The 15,367-nt window shown below is 41.4% G+C and overlaps 2 protein-coding genes across 4 annotated transcripts; one reads left to right on the forward strand and one right to left on the reverse strand.

The window, feature by feature from the left end:
* Nucleotides 1-6,808: 6,808 nt before the first annotated feature.
* Nucleotides 6,809-10,515, forward strand: LOC135584786 (protein kinase STUNTED-like). Of its 3 annotated transcripts, XM_065132441.1 has the most exons (13): nucleotides 6,809-6,917; nucleotides 7,023-7,211; nucleotides 7,420-7,691; nucleotides 7,795-7,883; nucleotides 7,982-8,100; nucleotides 8,187-8,302; nucleotides 8,375-8,839; nucleotides 8,923-9,171; nucleotides 9,273-9,433; nucleotides 9,511-9,590; nucleotides 9,658-9,805; nucleotides 9,884-10,036; nucleotides 10,120-10,515. In XM_065132441.1, exons 3-13 carry the CDS (start codon nucleotides 7,526-7,528, stop codon nucleotides 10,357-10,359), a joined length of 1,986 nt encoding a protein of 661 aa, XP_064988513.1. In that variant the 5' UTR covers nucleotides 6,809-6,917; nucleotides 7,023-7,211; nucleotides 7,420-7,525; the 3' UTR covers nucleotides 10,360-10,515. The 3 variants fall into 3 exon arrangements, with proteins under 3 accessions (XP_064988513.1, XP_064988514.1, XP_064988512.1); XM_065132442.1 differs by lacking the exon at nucleotides 6,809-6,917 and having other exon boundaries at nucleotides 6,942-7,302; XM_065132440.1 differs by lacking the exon at nucleotides 6,809-6,917 and having other exon boundaries at nucleotides 6,942-7,211.
* On the reverse strand, nucleotides 10,512-14,198 carry LOC135626801 (uncharacterized). Its single transcript, XM_065132443.1, has 3 exons — nucleotides 13,934-14,198; nucleotides 11,836-12,169; nucleotides 10,512-11,756 (listed from the first exon to the last, which is right to left on the reverse strand). The coding sequence occupies exons 1-3, from the start codon at nucleotides 13,994-13,996 to the stop codon at nucleotides 11,185-11,187; spliced, it is 969 nt and encodes a 322-aa protein (XP_064988515.1). The 5' UTR covers nucleotides 13,997-14,198; the 3' UTR covers nucleotides 10,512-11,184.
* Nucleotides 14,199-15,367: the final 1,169 nt, after the last annotated feature.

Genomic DNA, 15,367 nt, shown 5'->3' on the forward strand with positions numbered 1-15,367 from the left:
ATAATAACAGAAGCAACGAGAGGTACATAAATTACAGAATATTTAGTATCGATGAACATTAATCCGTTCCGAGGAAAAATTAATGTCTCTTTAAATGTTGAAGGTGTTTGACATGACATGTCAAGTCATGTCATTTTCTAAAGATAAAGAAGACAGGAAAAAGGACTGAAAACCGTAGTGTCGCTAATGATGTAAAAAAGATAGACAGTAATGAACGAAGATATAGGATGACATATCATAATTCATGAACACGACCCTTGAACAGAGGAAACTTGTGAAAACGACGCATACCCAATCGCTTAGAGAAACACGACAATAACCCCACTGTGGGCTCAAGCTTAGTAGGAAAGGACGATAACAGATACGGACATCTAAACATTATCTAGAATGCCCCCGCACCATTTCACCTGAGCGTCAATGTGGATACGAGTTATCGAATGAAAGAAGGTAACATTTTCGACCAACAGCCTCCTTCAACCATAGCAGCAATCTCTGCTAAGTGATGGCATGTACAACCTCTGGTTTTTAAACTTACCTTAGTCTCTTTTGCAATCAATTCTTTTCGGAATCTCATTACATAATGCGTGAAGTTTCATTGCGTTACATCTCTCTCTCTCTCTCTCTATTTTCTTTTCTTGAAGAACAATTATGTTCTCTGTAAATGTTTTTTATCTTAACGTACTCTTTACCAATCAATTTTTGGGAATCTAATAAGATAATGAATGAAGTTTCAATCGTACTCTCTCTCCCCGAACAGATTTCTGACGCTGTCAAACTTTCTGACAATTTTTTTGGAGAACAACTATGCTCTGTGTAAATCTTTAATTCTTAAAGCACAAAGGACATCAAGAACCAGAACAGCAGTGAGATAGTAGAACCTAATGCAATACATCTGAATACAAAAGAATTTACGTATTCACAATTATTGAAAAAGATAAAGAGAGAAAAGAAAAAGATCATCCGACCGACAACCCTGATTAGAATATTCATCCATGACAATTGGAGCATGAAGCATACGATTATTGGAATATTGAGGAAGCATATGGTTCCATTAGAAGACAACTGGATTATCAGTTCGCAATCAAAGATGACCGAAAGAGGAACCACAGATCTATGGATCCAATGATCCCTCTAAAAGAAAAGAAACGATTCGACCTAAAACTTAAGATCTCACCACCGAAGAATTAGTTCCCGAAGACGACGACTCGGAGAATGCCTTCAAAGATCGCCGAAACACGAACTACTAATCTACGGATCTAAAGATCTCTCCGAAGAAAAACCCCTGGATTGTGGACCTAAAGGAGAGGAACAGATCAAGAATAGAATCCTAAGATCTCAGCGGCACCTCTTCGTCTACCATGGAATGGGATCTTGAAGACGCACGATCTTTCTTTACGATGAGACTCGATCATCAGATCACCAAAACAAGAACCACTAATCTGCGAAAGTAACGATCCCTAGAAACTAAACGAGAGGGAGAGAGATCAAGAACCTGGGAACCCTGCGTCGTCATGTCATCGTTTCGCTCCATAGAGAGAGACACTCCACAGAGGAACAGAGACGGACAAAAAGGCGCTCGCCGCCCTTTCACGGTATTTATAGACCTCATCTACATTCAATTGCAACCGTCCGATCTGACATTCCTCCGCGTGGCGCGACCGGCTGATCCAGCGTCACTGATGCGCGTAGAAGAATCGAGAATGTTCCAGGCGCCCCGTCGGTTCTGCGAATTGGATCACCATAAGCGGATCCTCTGTGACAAGCAGACGCGCAGGATAAGAGAGGATCCGAATTCGAAAGGGAAGGGTGTAGTGTAACACAGGATCCGAACCCGATTGAATCGCTCTGATAGCTTACTTTTGTGGCCGACGGTCCAAAGGAGGCTAATTTAATATTAAGGATACGACGGCACAATTAATCTTCATCGAGTTGGCCGTCGGCATCGTGTCATTTCAAACTTGGGTTAAGATTACATGTTTTCGTGCACGTAACGTTTTAAGACAAGATCTTAAAATATGAGACAAAGCCCATCAAACGACGCGAGAATACAAATATTTGAGGTGCGTTTTTGGACGCGATGGATGCGGACGTAAGTTGACGTCATAAAGGCGGTCGGCGCCCACCGACCCAAAGACGCGATCATAATTCTTCCGAGGAAAGCGCTTCGAAATGGGGAGACACAGCAGAAAAGAGAGGGGCCCATCAATAAAGCTATAGGTATAAAGACCTCCTTTTGGTAGTTGTACACGTAAGGGCGGTGCTTCTCGCTTTATTATCTCTGCCAACTAATAATAACTGTCAGTGTATTTATCATACATGTATGAGTGATAAAAATATGGACGAATTCACCAAAAAAAAAAATTTATTTTTTTCTTCCATTATATCTTTTTTTTTTTTTGATGAATCGATCCATATAGGATGAATGAATTTTGTTACGATATTGTATACTATATTATTATTTTTTTGAATAAATAATATAAATATAGTAATATATAAAAACTAATATATTGTTTCTAGTATTGTTGAAAATATTATTATAACATGAAAAATCTAAAAATATGATCATTTACTGAAAAAAAAGAAAATCTAAAAATATTAGGTTAAAAAAAAGAATTCCGAAATTGTTATCATTTACTGAAAAAAAATCTAAATTTTTTTTATAAATTCATCCTAAAAATATTATTATTTGATTAATAAATCTAAGTTGAACAAAACAAAATTGCAGGGATACATGGATCTTGTATCGGATGGTCCACATCCAAAGGTGGGTTGCCGCCCCCCTAAGCTACGTAAGTAGGAGAGATATGTCATCATAACCACACCTCGTTCAACCATTCCTTGTCCTACCCACCTTAACTTGGTCTTCTCTCACGCTCTTCTATAAATGAGGGGCTGCGGTGTCTCAGTATGATGGCACAAAGGAGAGGAGAGAAAGGGGGTGGCCTGCTTCGTTGTTCCTTCCTGCTCCGGTAACTGATACACTCTCTGATTGATAATAAGACCGAGGAGGCTCACAAATGATCTCAAGCGTTTCCACGGACGGCATCCTCATAGATCAATCGCAGTCGAGTCCAAGAAAAGTTACTCTGGCTGTCAACGACGTTACCGGTACCGGAGGAGGATCTGTGAGGAGATCCAGACGTAGCTATCTGAACTCTCTTCCTTCTTTGATTTCCGTTGATGAAAGAGTCGTTCCTCCTCCTCCTCCTCCTCCTCATCATTCCCTTCCAGTCCTTCAACCCCCTCTTCTGCCCCTTCCCCCAACCAGGTCTGCTACGCTCCCGCCAGCCACCAAGGCCGGCATGCTTAGGTCGAGGGGTCGCAGGATGAAGCCGAAGCCTGGTTTAAACTCGAGAAAGGAGACACTTAACTTTCCAAAAGCCGCTCAGTGTGGATCCCGTGAGCTCGAAGAAGAGCCTAAAAGGAGAGTAGAGACGGTGACGTTGTTAAACGAGGAAGGAGAAGAGCTGACGACGGAGTTAATCTACTCGCTCTCTCCGTCTCCCTGCAGCCTTCCTCTGCCTAGTTTTCTTCTTACTAGGCACAGGGCCACAGCTGCACGCCTCTTGCATCGCTGAAGCAAGAGGAACACTCCAGCTTCGAAGACCATGTCATATACACGTTTCGTTTCTTCTCTTCATCATGTGAGATAGCTCAGCAGCATGTTATATAGACGAGTCACATATCAATGAGAGTGTCATTCAACAGCATGTTACATACGGTTACTGAGATCATAAGCAATGGCTATAAACAGCAAAGAGGAAAATATTAGAACATAACCAAAAGTCCAACAAAAATCTTTTTAAAGTTCAAACAAAGGGATGACAATTGATTATGTAGTCGATATCTTGATACTATATGATCTATATTTTAGCATCATACGCTTGATATATAGTCGACAAACATTCGACATCTTAGTGTGATATGTGATTGATATATGCCTAATACTTTAGTGTCACATTGATGATATCACGATATTATGTAGATGTGTTAACTGAAGCATTACCATATCTCAACGAGCCTCCTCTTATAAAAGGGCCCCGTAAGTATATTTCTTGGGCACACTTAAAATGACTTAAAACCTTTGTTTGAATTCTTTGAACCTTAAATTGACTTAAGTATGAGATAATATTTGTTAAAAATACTTCCGACATAATTTTATAGTATTTGTCGTATCAAAGTCAAACAGATAAATCATTAAACAATATTAAAGTGAGACATGCGTAAGAAATCCTTGATAGACTCCAAATCTAACATGCACCTAGAATTAAAAACTTACTTAACATCAAGGATCACTAAGCTCGATTTATATTAATTCTCCAATTCAAGTCATATATTCACTTTGCCATAAAAAGTAAACTTGAACTAAACGCTAAGATTTTTCTGGAATGATTTGTCTGATGCTCTCAAGTGCTTTAATTATGATGGCAAATGCTATTGCTTTCAAGTGAGCATGCAAAACAAAAGATTAGACACTATAATTAATGTTCATAAATATAGCGAGTCTTTTTCCTACAGTTTTTGGGATTTATGATATCCTAATCAAAATCCCTCAATTATAATCAGTCTAAAAAAAAACAATTTTTGTTTATCTCTGCTATTATATAGGACATCTGACATATTTTATGTTCAGCTTGGCAACGAATCAATTTAAAAAATAGATTAGTAAAGTTCATATCTGTTGCTTAGAGGATCATATTAAAGTGAAGCGATTTTATTTTTTTTAATTATTTTTATTATATTAAATAACATACATAATATTCACACGTGCATTTAAACCTAAGATTCAGATAAATGATAAAAACAGGATGGAAGTAAATATAACTCCACAATAGTTGTCGAATGATGATGTGTTGTGCAAGTGTATTTAACTCCATCTTATATATATATATATATATATATATATATATATATATATATATATATATATATATATATATATATATATATATATATATATATATATATATATATATATATATGATCGAGAAATGTTTCTTGATCTAATCACTTACAATGCACATGTTAGTAATTTGATATACATGAGTGTGGATGAAAATAGTAAAAAGAGTAAACTCATATTCATTGTGTTGAAGATAGGCTTTTATATCTGATCGTAAAGGGATAAAATATTTTATGAAATATTCTATGGGGAGATAACATTTAACCACATCCAATAGTCTTCCCTTGAATTTTTGTCCACATGAGCGACAAGGGAGAGAGGCAACTTACAACCACCTGCCTTGAACATTTACCCATGTGGACAAACAGATTCATCTGAGACACCACATGATTATCACATGTCAAATAAAGATTGATTGACAATATACTCCATATCATTTGTCCCCTCTTAAAGGTGTGCTTTGAGCTCTTGCGAGGGGGATCCAAAATGTGACGTCTAGTTTATCTAACATGATAAGCTTATATCTCTTTGACTCATCATCGACCTGATAGTACATTTAGTTTGTCCAAACATATCTAATTCATCATGCTTGAGCACTATTAGTGGTAATCTATTGTCGACATACTCTTCACATCATCGAGGGATGCACCTTGGTTGAACAAGATCAAATTTTTTGATCACCCCATCTCTTCGTAATCTCCATGCCTTAGGTAAAAGTGAGGAGGGTCATGCTTTTTTATCTCCATATCTCAGTGATTATAGGTTCAACCCCCATGATCGGTGTCATCTCATCTTTAGTGAAAACGAGGGTCGAGTGTCCTGACTTTCCTATCCCGAGTGAATGGCAGGAGTATGAGTTTTCTATCCTCCTTATCTTTTAACAAAGATGGGTCCCAATTAATATATATATATACTGTACCGTGTCGGCAATCATTGAGGCCCGTTATGTGAGCATGCTTGGATGTCACCATAGCACCTATCTGGCGATCTTTGTACTTGTGCTGTTGTGTGGCTTTAATTCAAGAAAGAGTGTAATTGGGACACCACACATATGGTTGGAAGTGGTGTTCCTCTTTAAACCCATAAACCCTACTTGGTGACTAGTCAATCGCCAAGCACTCATACCTCCTTGTCCTCCCCCTCTGTTAGATGTGCAGATGACCTACTCATAATCATGCTATTATGCTTCCAGGGTGGGTGCATCAAACACATGGATCAAAGAGCCCCATAGTTGAACTTAATGAATTGCTCCCAACCCCACAGGTATCATTCTTGAAGGATTTCTTGACCAACTACACCCATCTCAAGATTCCCTTGCCAATGTTGCACCGACCCCAGCAAACATCCCCCACATTTTTAAGGTGAGTGTGACATACACTAGGAACAATCGAACCATATTCCACAAATTTAATGTATCAAGGGCCCCATTGTCATGATTTCAAGGCCTATAAACCATCAATTTGGCCACTAACAATGATCTTAGTAGGTTCATTTTTCTAATTGATCTAACAAATATAAATTATAAATTATAAAAAAAATTATCGAATTGATATAACAAATATTAAAAAAATTCTCACTTTCTTCTTTTAAGTTTTAGATTGTCTTATTTGATTATTTATTTTTTAATTATTTTCGATCATTGATAATAAAAAAAATATTTTTATGATTCGGATTAGAAGAAAAAATGATTATTGGAAAAGAGTTGAAGGAATTTATTAGAATTAAATGATAAATTGAGGATATTTATTTTTATTGACAAAGTAATATTATGGGAATATTAAAAATACTGATAAGAAGTAAAAAAAAAAGGATTTGCTATTGGGCAGCCACCTGCTGCAGCCAGGATCGGGTGTGTCGGTCGAGACGGGTGACCGGCAATCTCGTGTTTCCCGCGACAAAAGTGGCGGGTACTCCTCACCGCTGGCGTCGAATGAGATGCAGCGCTCTCTCGTGTGTGCGCGTGTGCGCGCGCGCGTGTACTTTGGAGGCTGGCGATCGTCCTCGAGTCCCGGGAGTACTTCCTCTTCTCTCCTCCCCCATCCTCGTCTTCTTCTTCCTCCCTGCGGTTCCTAATTGTCTGGCAGACGCTCTTTAATGGCTTCCTCTACTCGCTTCTCAGCTCCGTCTTGCTCTCTCTGCTCTCCTCCTCCTTTCTGGTACCGGAAAACTGTGGCCTGACCAAGCTCGGTCATCATCCTCGTGTGGCTTCATATGGTCTCTTGATGAAGGGGATCTGGTTGAGTGTTAAGCTGGGATCCATGGCTAAGACAATGACGCTCCTGGAATGCGACAAATGAGCAACATTAAGGTAGGCTTGAGGGGGAGGAGACGGGTGGGCAGTTCTCTTTCTTCCACCTATTTGTTGGGCGTGCTGTTGTTCTTGGCTAGAGATCTCAATGGTTGGGAGACTGTTCTTCATCGTGTCGCCGCACGAAGTCTTTTTCTAGTATTTCCTGCAAATTCGACACACGGTACACAGAATGTGACTGATTGCTCTACTCGTTGTAATTCTTCAGGGAGTCGGAGTCTCTCACGTTGGGTGGTACCGTTGAATGCAATGCAATCAGCGGCCAGTTGAGGGGTCTCCGATACATCCGAAGGCAGTAATAGAAGAGCCGGAGCATGGCTGTGTTGCAGGCAGCCTCGGAAGAGAAGAAGGGGGGAGCTCAGTGCGTAATGGTGGGTCTGCAGATGGATGCCAATGGCAAGGAATTGCTCGACTGGGCAATTCACAGAGTTTCTGAGCGAGGCGACCGCATCATGGCGGTTCATGTCTGCCGCGACTCCGGTGAGTGACAGATTTAGAGCTTCAAGTCGCATGCTTTCTTGATCCCAAGAGCATCAACACCCTGTCCGCTAGCATTCGATTACTACCGCAACTTATCTTACAGATCTGAGGAACACCATCACCACCCTGTCTCTGATTACCATGTTAGATGAGTACCTGGCAGCCTATGAAGGCGCCTGCAGTCTTAAGCAAGTGAGCCATCTTCCACTTCTGTGCACTGAATCATCTCCAGATCAACGAAGAGAGAAGAGATGGATTGCTTAACCTTGTACTTGTCCATGGCCCTTCAGATTGTTCTTGTCGGCCGGGTTGCTCGGGGGAATTCCATCCGGAAAGCCCTGGTGAAGGAGGCCAAATTATGCGCAGCCATGAAGGTAATCGTCGGAGTAAACAAGCACAGCTCCATAGGGTAAGTGTTGCGAAGATCTAATTCCAAGCTTTGGGCAGTGATTGGACTGCAGCTACCCATCCGAAGTCTGATCCATTTCTTTTCAGGGGATCAGCTCCGCTTGCTAAGTATTGTGCCAAGAAGCTCCCTTCGGCTACTGCTGTGATTGCTGTACAAAATGGAAAGATCATCTTTGAAAAGGGAGCTACCAAACCATCTCCAGGTGAGTCATCTGTCGCTGGAGTTGCAAATCATGGCATTCCATCTCTTAGATTGGCTTCTTGCTGTGGTTTAGGAGAAGAATCAAAGCGCCGAAGCCTGCAGAATCTTTTGTCTCCAGTCACAGCAAATTCCAAGGACAAGACCGGTAAAGAGACCCTGAAATCATCTGATTCCGGATTTGGAGATGGCAAGGAGGAGGCGATGCCGAATGACAGCAACCACGTCACGAAGCAAATGACGAAAGCTACTCCAACTTCTGTGACGATGCTGGTGAAGCAACTGCCAGAGCCGAGGCTGGGTTGGCCTCTGCTGCGGAGAGCAGCACCAGGAAGAACCGGCGAAGCCAAGAGGGCTGATCCCGCTCGGAAAATGTCGGTTGTCCAATGGGTCATGACCCTGCCGGATAGAACCTTGTCATCGGCTCAGCCATCGTTGCAGCTAACCGAGGAGTTGAACACAATTCTCAGTAGCAGTAACTTGAGCTGCAAATGGTTTGCATACGAGGAACTCCTGAGTTCAACCAAGCAGTTCTCTTCAGGTGCTTCTCTCTGAAACATAGGCAGCATCCTTATCCTAGATTAAGTTCGTCATCCTTTGACCATGATTTCGACTTCTGAGCAGAAAATTTGATCGGGAAAGGAGGAAGTAGCCGTGTATACAGAGGCTGCCTTCAGAATGGCCATCAGGTGGCTATCAAGTTATCGAAACTATCAGCAGAGGCATCAAAAGATTTCCTTCTGGAGGTCCATATCATCACCAAGCTCCAGCACTCGCGTGTCGTCTCGTTGTTGGGCATTTGCGTCGAGGAAACCACTCTGATCTCCGTGTACAAGTATTTCCCCAATGGAAGCTTGGAGGAAAAATTACATGGTGAGTCTCACAGGCTTTTCGTTTCTCCAATGTCACAAAGTGAGGTGGATCACGGTTTTAGCTTCATGGATTTCTTCTGAGGTGTATTAAATGGAACACAGGTGATAAGGTGAAGCACCTGCTCCCCTGGGACAAGAGATTTAAAGTGGCGGTGGGGATTGCCGAGGCTCTCAGCTACCTTCATCATGGATGTCCTCAACCGGTGATCCATAGAGATGTCAAGTCCTCAAACATTCTTCTCAACGATGAATTTGAGCCTCAGGTAAAGCTGGTCACAATCATGTCTGTGGATTTCCCTCAGGAATTAACTAAAGATAAGAACGAAGTTTCTGCCAACAGCTATCTGATTTCGGCTTAGCTATGTGGGCACCGACAACCTCAGCCTACCTGACACAGAGGGATGTGGTTGGAACATTCGGGTGCGTTCTTCTCAGCCAGAGTTACATGCATGATTACGATGATGAATGTGACGTTTTCACTTTGCAGATACATCGCACCTGAGTACTTCATGTATGGAAGGGTCAGCAACAAGATCGATGTCTACGCCTACGGCGTCGTCCTGCTGGAATTGGTAACAGGAAGAAAGCGGATAGATGATGAAAACCCCAAAGGAGAAGAGAGCTTGGTGATGTGGGTGAGTACGGTGACAGGATTGTGCAGCAATAGTAGACAAACACCTGTTCTATCAAACATTGATGCATTCTTTTTCTAGGCGGCGCGAATTATTGAGGGAGGAGGAGATCTTATGGACCTGTTGGATCCCGATCTGGACGCGAATTATGACAAAGATCAGATGAGAAGGATGATTTTAGCTGCATCTCTTTGCATCACAAGAGTAGCTCGTCTCCGACCTCAAATTGACAAGGTCAGCAAGGGGATATATTTACTTTACTGCTGTGCATTAGATCTCTGATGACCGTTTCTTTTGGGGGTGTGCTACCATGGCAGATACGCAGCCTTCTGCAGGGGGAAGAAGACATGGAGACGTGGATAAGCAGGCAAGCAGATTCCATGGTGGATTGTCCGGGCGACGAAGCCTACCCAGCGTCGGATATTGGGTCGCATCAAGGCCTTGCGGCGCTGGAGGCGGAGGATGATGCTTCGGTCACTAGCTTCGGCCAGAGTCACGTCGGTTCCTGGGAAGAGTACCTGCGAGGTAGATGGAGCCGTTCGTCCAGCTTCGATTAGGTCCCTCCCTGTGAGGTAATAGTGTCTTGTGAGCTTGTGTGTGCTCTTCTTCAGCAGCCAGCTTTGGTGGGATGATGATAGCAGATGTTGCTACGAGATTAATAAGTGTAACATCAACGAGGCAAAAAATAAATCAATTGTACGATGTCATCTGTAGCACAAGATAGTTTTATTTCTTGCAATCACAAAACAGCTCTTGATGAACAGTTTCGTATACATGGCAACTTTACTTTAGAAATTACTTTTTAATTATGTTGACGACAAATCAAAACAATTTCTAATTCTCAATGGAGTCAAAAAAATAAAACTCCGGCTTGTCATGGTACAGACTCCCGATGTTGCTTGCTAACTTTTGAAATTTTTTCTGTCCCTCGATCTCAGCTTTGGACATGATACAGACTTGCTTTTGCCTGGCATGACGTCCTGCTACCTTTTGACATTATCTGCACGTCCAGCCATCTCATCTTGACATGATACAGGACACACATTTGCCTGGCTTGACATGCCGTTCGTTGCTATCTTCTGAGATTTCACCACAGGCCCTTCGAACTGATCCTGCCATGACACAGATTCGCATTTGCAAGGCTTCACATGCAGCTACCTTCTGAGATTCTCCACGGGTCACTTGATCTCAGCTTGACATGCTGTACCTCCTGAGATTTTCTACATGTCAGGGTCCTTCGGTCTCAGATTGCCATGATACAGACTCGCATCTGCCAGGCTTGACATGCCCTACAGGTCCCAGTCTGAGCTTTCACATGATTCAGACTCGCATTTGCCAGGTTTGGCACGCTGCCACCTTCTGAGATTCTCTGTCCCTGGATCTCAGAACGGGATTTCGTATGGCAGCTGATACATGTCAAACTCAGGAAGATAACAGGCACGGGGCTGCTGGGAAGAACTCATATAGCTTACACTAACCGAGGAGACTTCTGGTGTAGCTTTGCCCTCATCTGCATAAAGACTAGAGTGTCGCTTTGGAGCCCCACACAACCAGTCCTCACCACCAGCATCCCAAGACTCCAGCTGCAATGACGGTGGATTCCAGTTCACTATTAGATCTCTAAACTGTTCCTTCTGCCAAGTTCTTCCCCCAATCCTTTTTGAACCGGAAGTTCTATGCAAAGTTACAGCTGCTTCTTGGTTAAGACCAGTTTCGATATCCCTGCCTGAGGAGCAGGGCTGCTCATCAGCTGCAGGATGCTTATGAACTATCTGCTCATCAGCTGCAGGATGCTTATGAACTATCTGCTCCGATTTGTTAAGTGCTACTACTGTTGTTACTCCTGCTATTTGTAGTGTGGACGGCAGATGTGGATTTCTTTGCCTTGATGATGACAAAAGCAGCTCTGCATCTCTTTGCCTCGAGGACGACAACTTGATCCGAAGTATAGTTCCTTTATAAGGGTTGGAAAATAGATGTCAGCATCTGAATTATAAACAAACCTCAACAAAGGCAACAAGTAGTAATCTTACCATGCTTATTGTGGCTGGATACGGATGATGCAACTTTTCTCCTCTTGTTGCTATCCTGAGAGCTCTCAGGGGAGTTGTATTTGTCCTGAATGGAACATGGAACCTCATGTTCTTCAGTGAGGACACTTCTTTCCATGTGTTCAAATACATCCTTGCTTGTCTTCTGGCTGTCCCGGACCTTCTGATTGAAGAGGCTCTTCTCTTCATACTTGCTGTTTTCTTGGCTCTTTCCAAGGTACTGAAAGTTTACAGGCTCTACATTGGCCTTATCTATCTTCTCCTTTCTCTTCCTCTTTTTCTCTTTCTTATCCTTTGTCGTCTGTCCTTCTTGGAGCTTCACCAGAACAATAGTCTTCAATATCATGAATATAGAGAGCGGGCAAGCAAAGCAAGGCGAAACACATCACAGAGATGTATTACATAGATATCGAGGGACCGATAATACATCCTACAGGCTTCTCAATAGCATGATAGCTCACAATAAGTAAAGATGCCCATTTACACTGAGTAACAAAAATCCTTATGTGAGCAGAGTTCTTCCAACCTATACTCTTCAGAAAGGTAGGCTAATCATGCCGAAATACAACAAGACCAAAGAAATCCACCCTTTGGTTCCATAAGAAATCCACCAACGACAAACAATAATATCATCCGATAAGAGACTACAAACAACGATTTCAAACCCATTTTCATGTGAGCAGTGATCTTCCAACCTATTTTCCTCAGTAAGGTAGGCTCATCATGCCAAAATACAACAAGAAAAGCTGGAATAAGGTTGACATTAGCAATGGACACCAACAAATAATTCAGTCACAAAAACAGGACACGACTTATGAAGAATTAATAATTGGACATCCAGAAAAAACTTGACCATATAGATTATAAAGTAAACAACCTGCAAAAAGATAAAGAGGAGAAGCTAATATGCAAAGAAAAAATAACGTATAAAAACCAATAAACAAAAAAAAAGAATAAAAAACTAAAAAGAGAAATTTTCTTGTGTCCAAGATAACTTGCAAGTATTCAGATCTCAAAAACTAAAATCTCCATGACCTAATCCTAGATTCCAAGTATTTATATAGCTCAGCAAGCCTCTCAAACATACCATGGTTGTCAAACATAGTTTTCTATATCATAGTTTCCTATTCAAAAGATAACCCTTGGACCAGCACTAGTTATGATGAAATGATACATGAAACATTCATCAAGCGATCAAGCAAGCAAATCACATTTTAAATGAAAAGGTATGATAATTAGGTCCTAGAAATTTCTGCTTAGCTTCTGCGAATAAGTTATGTAAACCACCATATTAACAAGAATGATCTGCAAATATATAAGAAAGAATGATGTTGACTGCACATTGGCAAGTGATCGACAACACCTTCACTTTAAGTAACTCATACCATGGCTGGAAAATTCAAATAATACGGAATATAGAAAGTGTGCATACTACAAACTTTCTCAAACTGTCCATTATTTCAAAATATTAACGCGGACGAATATATCTATCCATGACACTAGTAATGTCACCAAACAATTCATCTGTGAAAAGTGTTAACTGCTTTCTCACAGAATAGATACAAATCCAGTTTGATCGATCACTACAATCATAAAAATATTCACACAATAGACACATGAGGAATCCTCACAAATAACCCACTTTTTAACTATTAGCACATGGTTGTTAGAAGCCTTATGAAATTGACATTTACTTGCTTTTTCACAAGAGATCTACCAATCAAGGCCTCCAGATCCAATTTACAGTCACACATTTGACTACAATCATCTCAATGCAGAAAATTGAAGAACCGACTTCAATCATATCCGTAAGAACACCAAAAAGTAACAAAGAAGAAGATATCCTAAACATGCTATTGACCAAGAGAACAGCCCAATCTTCTTTGTGAGTATTTACAATTCTTTTCTGATCGTTCTGACATGCCAATACAAACATGTATACCATTAGTTTTGCACATGCTCATTCGATAATAGACCTTGTCGAATACAGACCAAAAAGATCCGATAAACCGATCGCCGATAGAGGAAGTCGAGCAAGAATGCAAGAAATCAACCACACCAGCATTGATGCTCAACAAACCTTAATAGACGCGATCAACGGCTTTCCGATGAACGGCTGCGGGAACGGGTAGCACCGCGACATCACGCTGCCCTTGCAGCTCGGTCGAGGGCACTGGGATCACCGCAAAACAGTTGCGAGACCCGGCGATCCTAGAGAGATCGAAAGGCGCGGGACGGCGATCGAAGGCGGACCGTGCCAAGGTGGGGGGAAAGCAGAGAAGGCGAAGAAAAGAAATCTAGGGTTAGGGTTCCGCCGTCCAAAACTCGGGGCGAAAATTCTTGACGCACGGGGAATTGGGGGGGGGGGGGGGGGGTAATGGCGATATTTATAGAGGCAGGAGGGAGCCGTGCCCATTTAGGATAGCGGTACGATGCCCCGCGGGTCTCGAACGCATCTCGGTCGCGGGTTCTCCTACTGGTGGATTTCGAGTGGGTCTCACGCGGTTTTCACCTCGCCGAAGCGTCGCCTCGCGCAAGCCCTGATCCGGCGGGGCCCACGTGGATTGACGAACCGACTTTGGAGGGAGACTCACGCGAGCGCACGTGATTGCCACCGCGGTCTATCACTGCGTGGGCCGGGCTCAGCCGTCCACGTGGGTTTGTGGAGGTGGAATCTGATATCATGGGGGGCATTTGATGAGCCTCGAAGCTGGGCTTTGCTCATTGGTGTTGGAGTCGGTGGCTTGCGTTGTATGTTTTTGTTAGTATTTCTTTTTTAGGAAACCTAAAATTCTCGTTGCGAAGATTCTTTCCTCAATAATAATAATAATAATAATGTAGTGAAGTTCTTTTCTTTTTTTACAGTTGTATTTATTTTATTTTAAAACACTTTTTATTGATTTGAGTTTTGCATTTCCTATTATCTTACTTGGAAATCGATCTACATAAGGGTTGTAAATTTCTAACAAATATATCTTTTTTTTTTCATAAGAAGTTTCTCGTTCATTCTATTTTTGCTTAATTTACTTTTTTTTTCATAAATTTAAATTAACATCCCTATGGTTGTATGGTAACCAAATTTAGAGAAATATATTTAATTATATACCTATATGAAAGAAAAAAAAATATAATCAAGTTTTAGTCATCAAATATGTGTTTTCAAATAATTTTTGTATCAAAAATTCTAACACATAAATGATTGGATATCAGGTCTCGGTCACCTCATCAACTTAATGTCATTCTAAACGTTGGATAATGCACAGTGATGTAATCCTTGTATCCTAATTCTTCTATTGTGATTGTTGCTTTGGTTTTAGGCAAGAGACTCTGAGATTTATACATGTGAGATTTATACATACGCATATGATTTGATATAACTACCAAAGGGAATAAAGATACTGAATATGTGATGCTTACTGATATAGGTGAACTATAGAGTTACCAAAAAGTAATTGAAAATGAGCAGAAAAAGAAGTGATTAGTTGCTATGCAGTAAGAGATGGATGCTCTGCAG

The sequence above is a fragment of the Musa acuminata genome, chromosome BXJ2-11 (genome assembly GCF_036884655.1).
Source record: "Musa acuminata AAA Group cultivar baxijiao chromosome BXJ2-11, Cavendish_Baxijiao_AAA, whole genome shotgun sequence".
NCBI classification, from domain to species: Eukaryota; Viridiplantae; Streptophyta; class Magnoliopsida; order Zingiberales; family Musaceae; genus Musa; species Musa acuminata.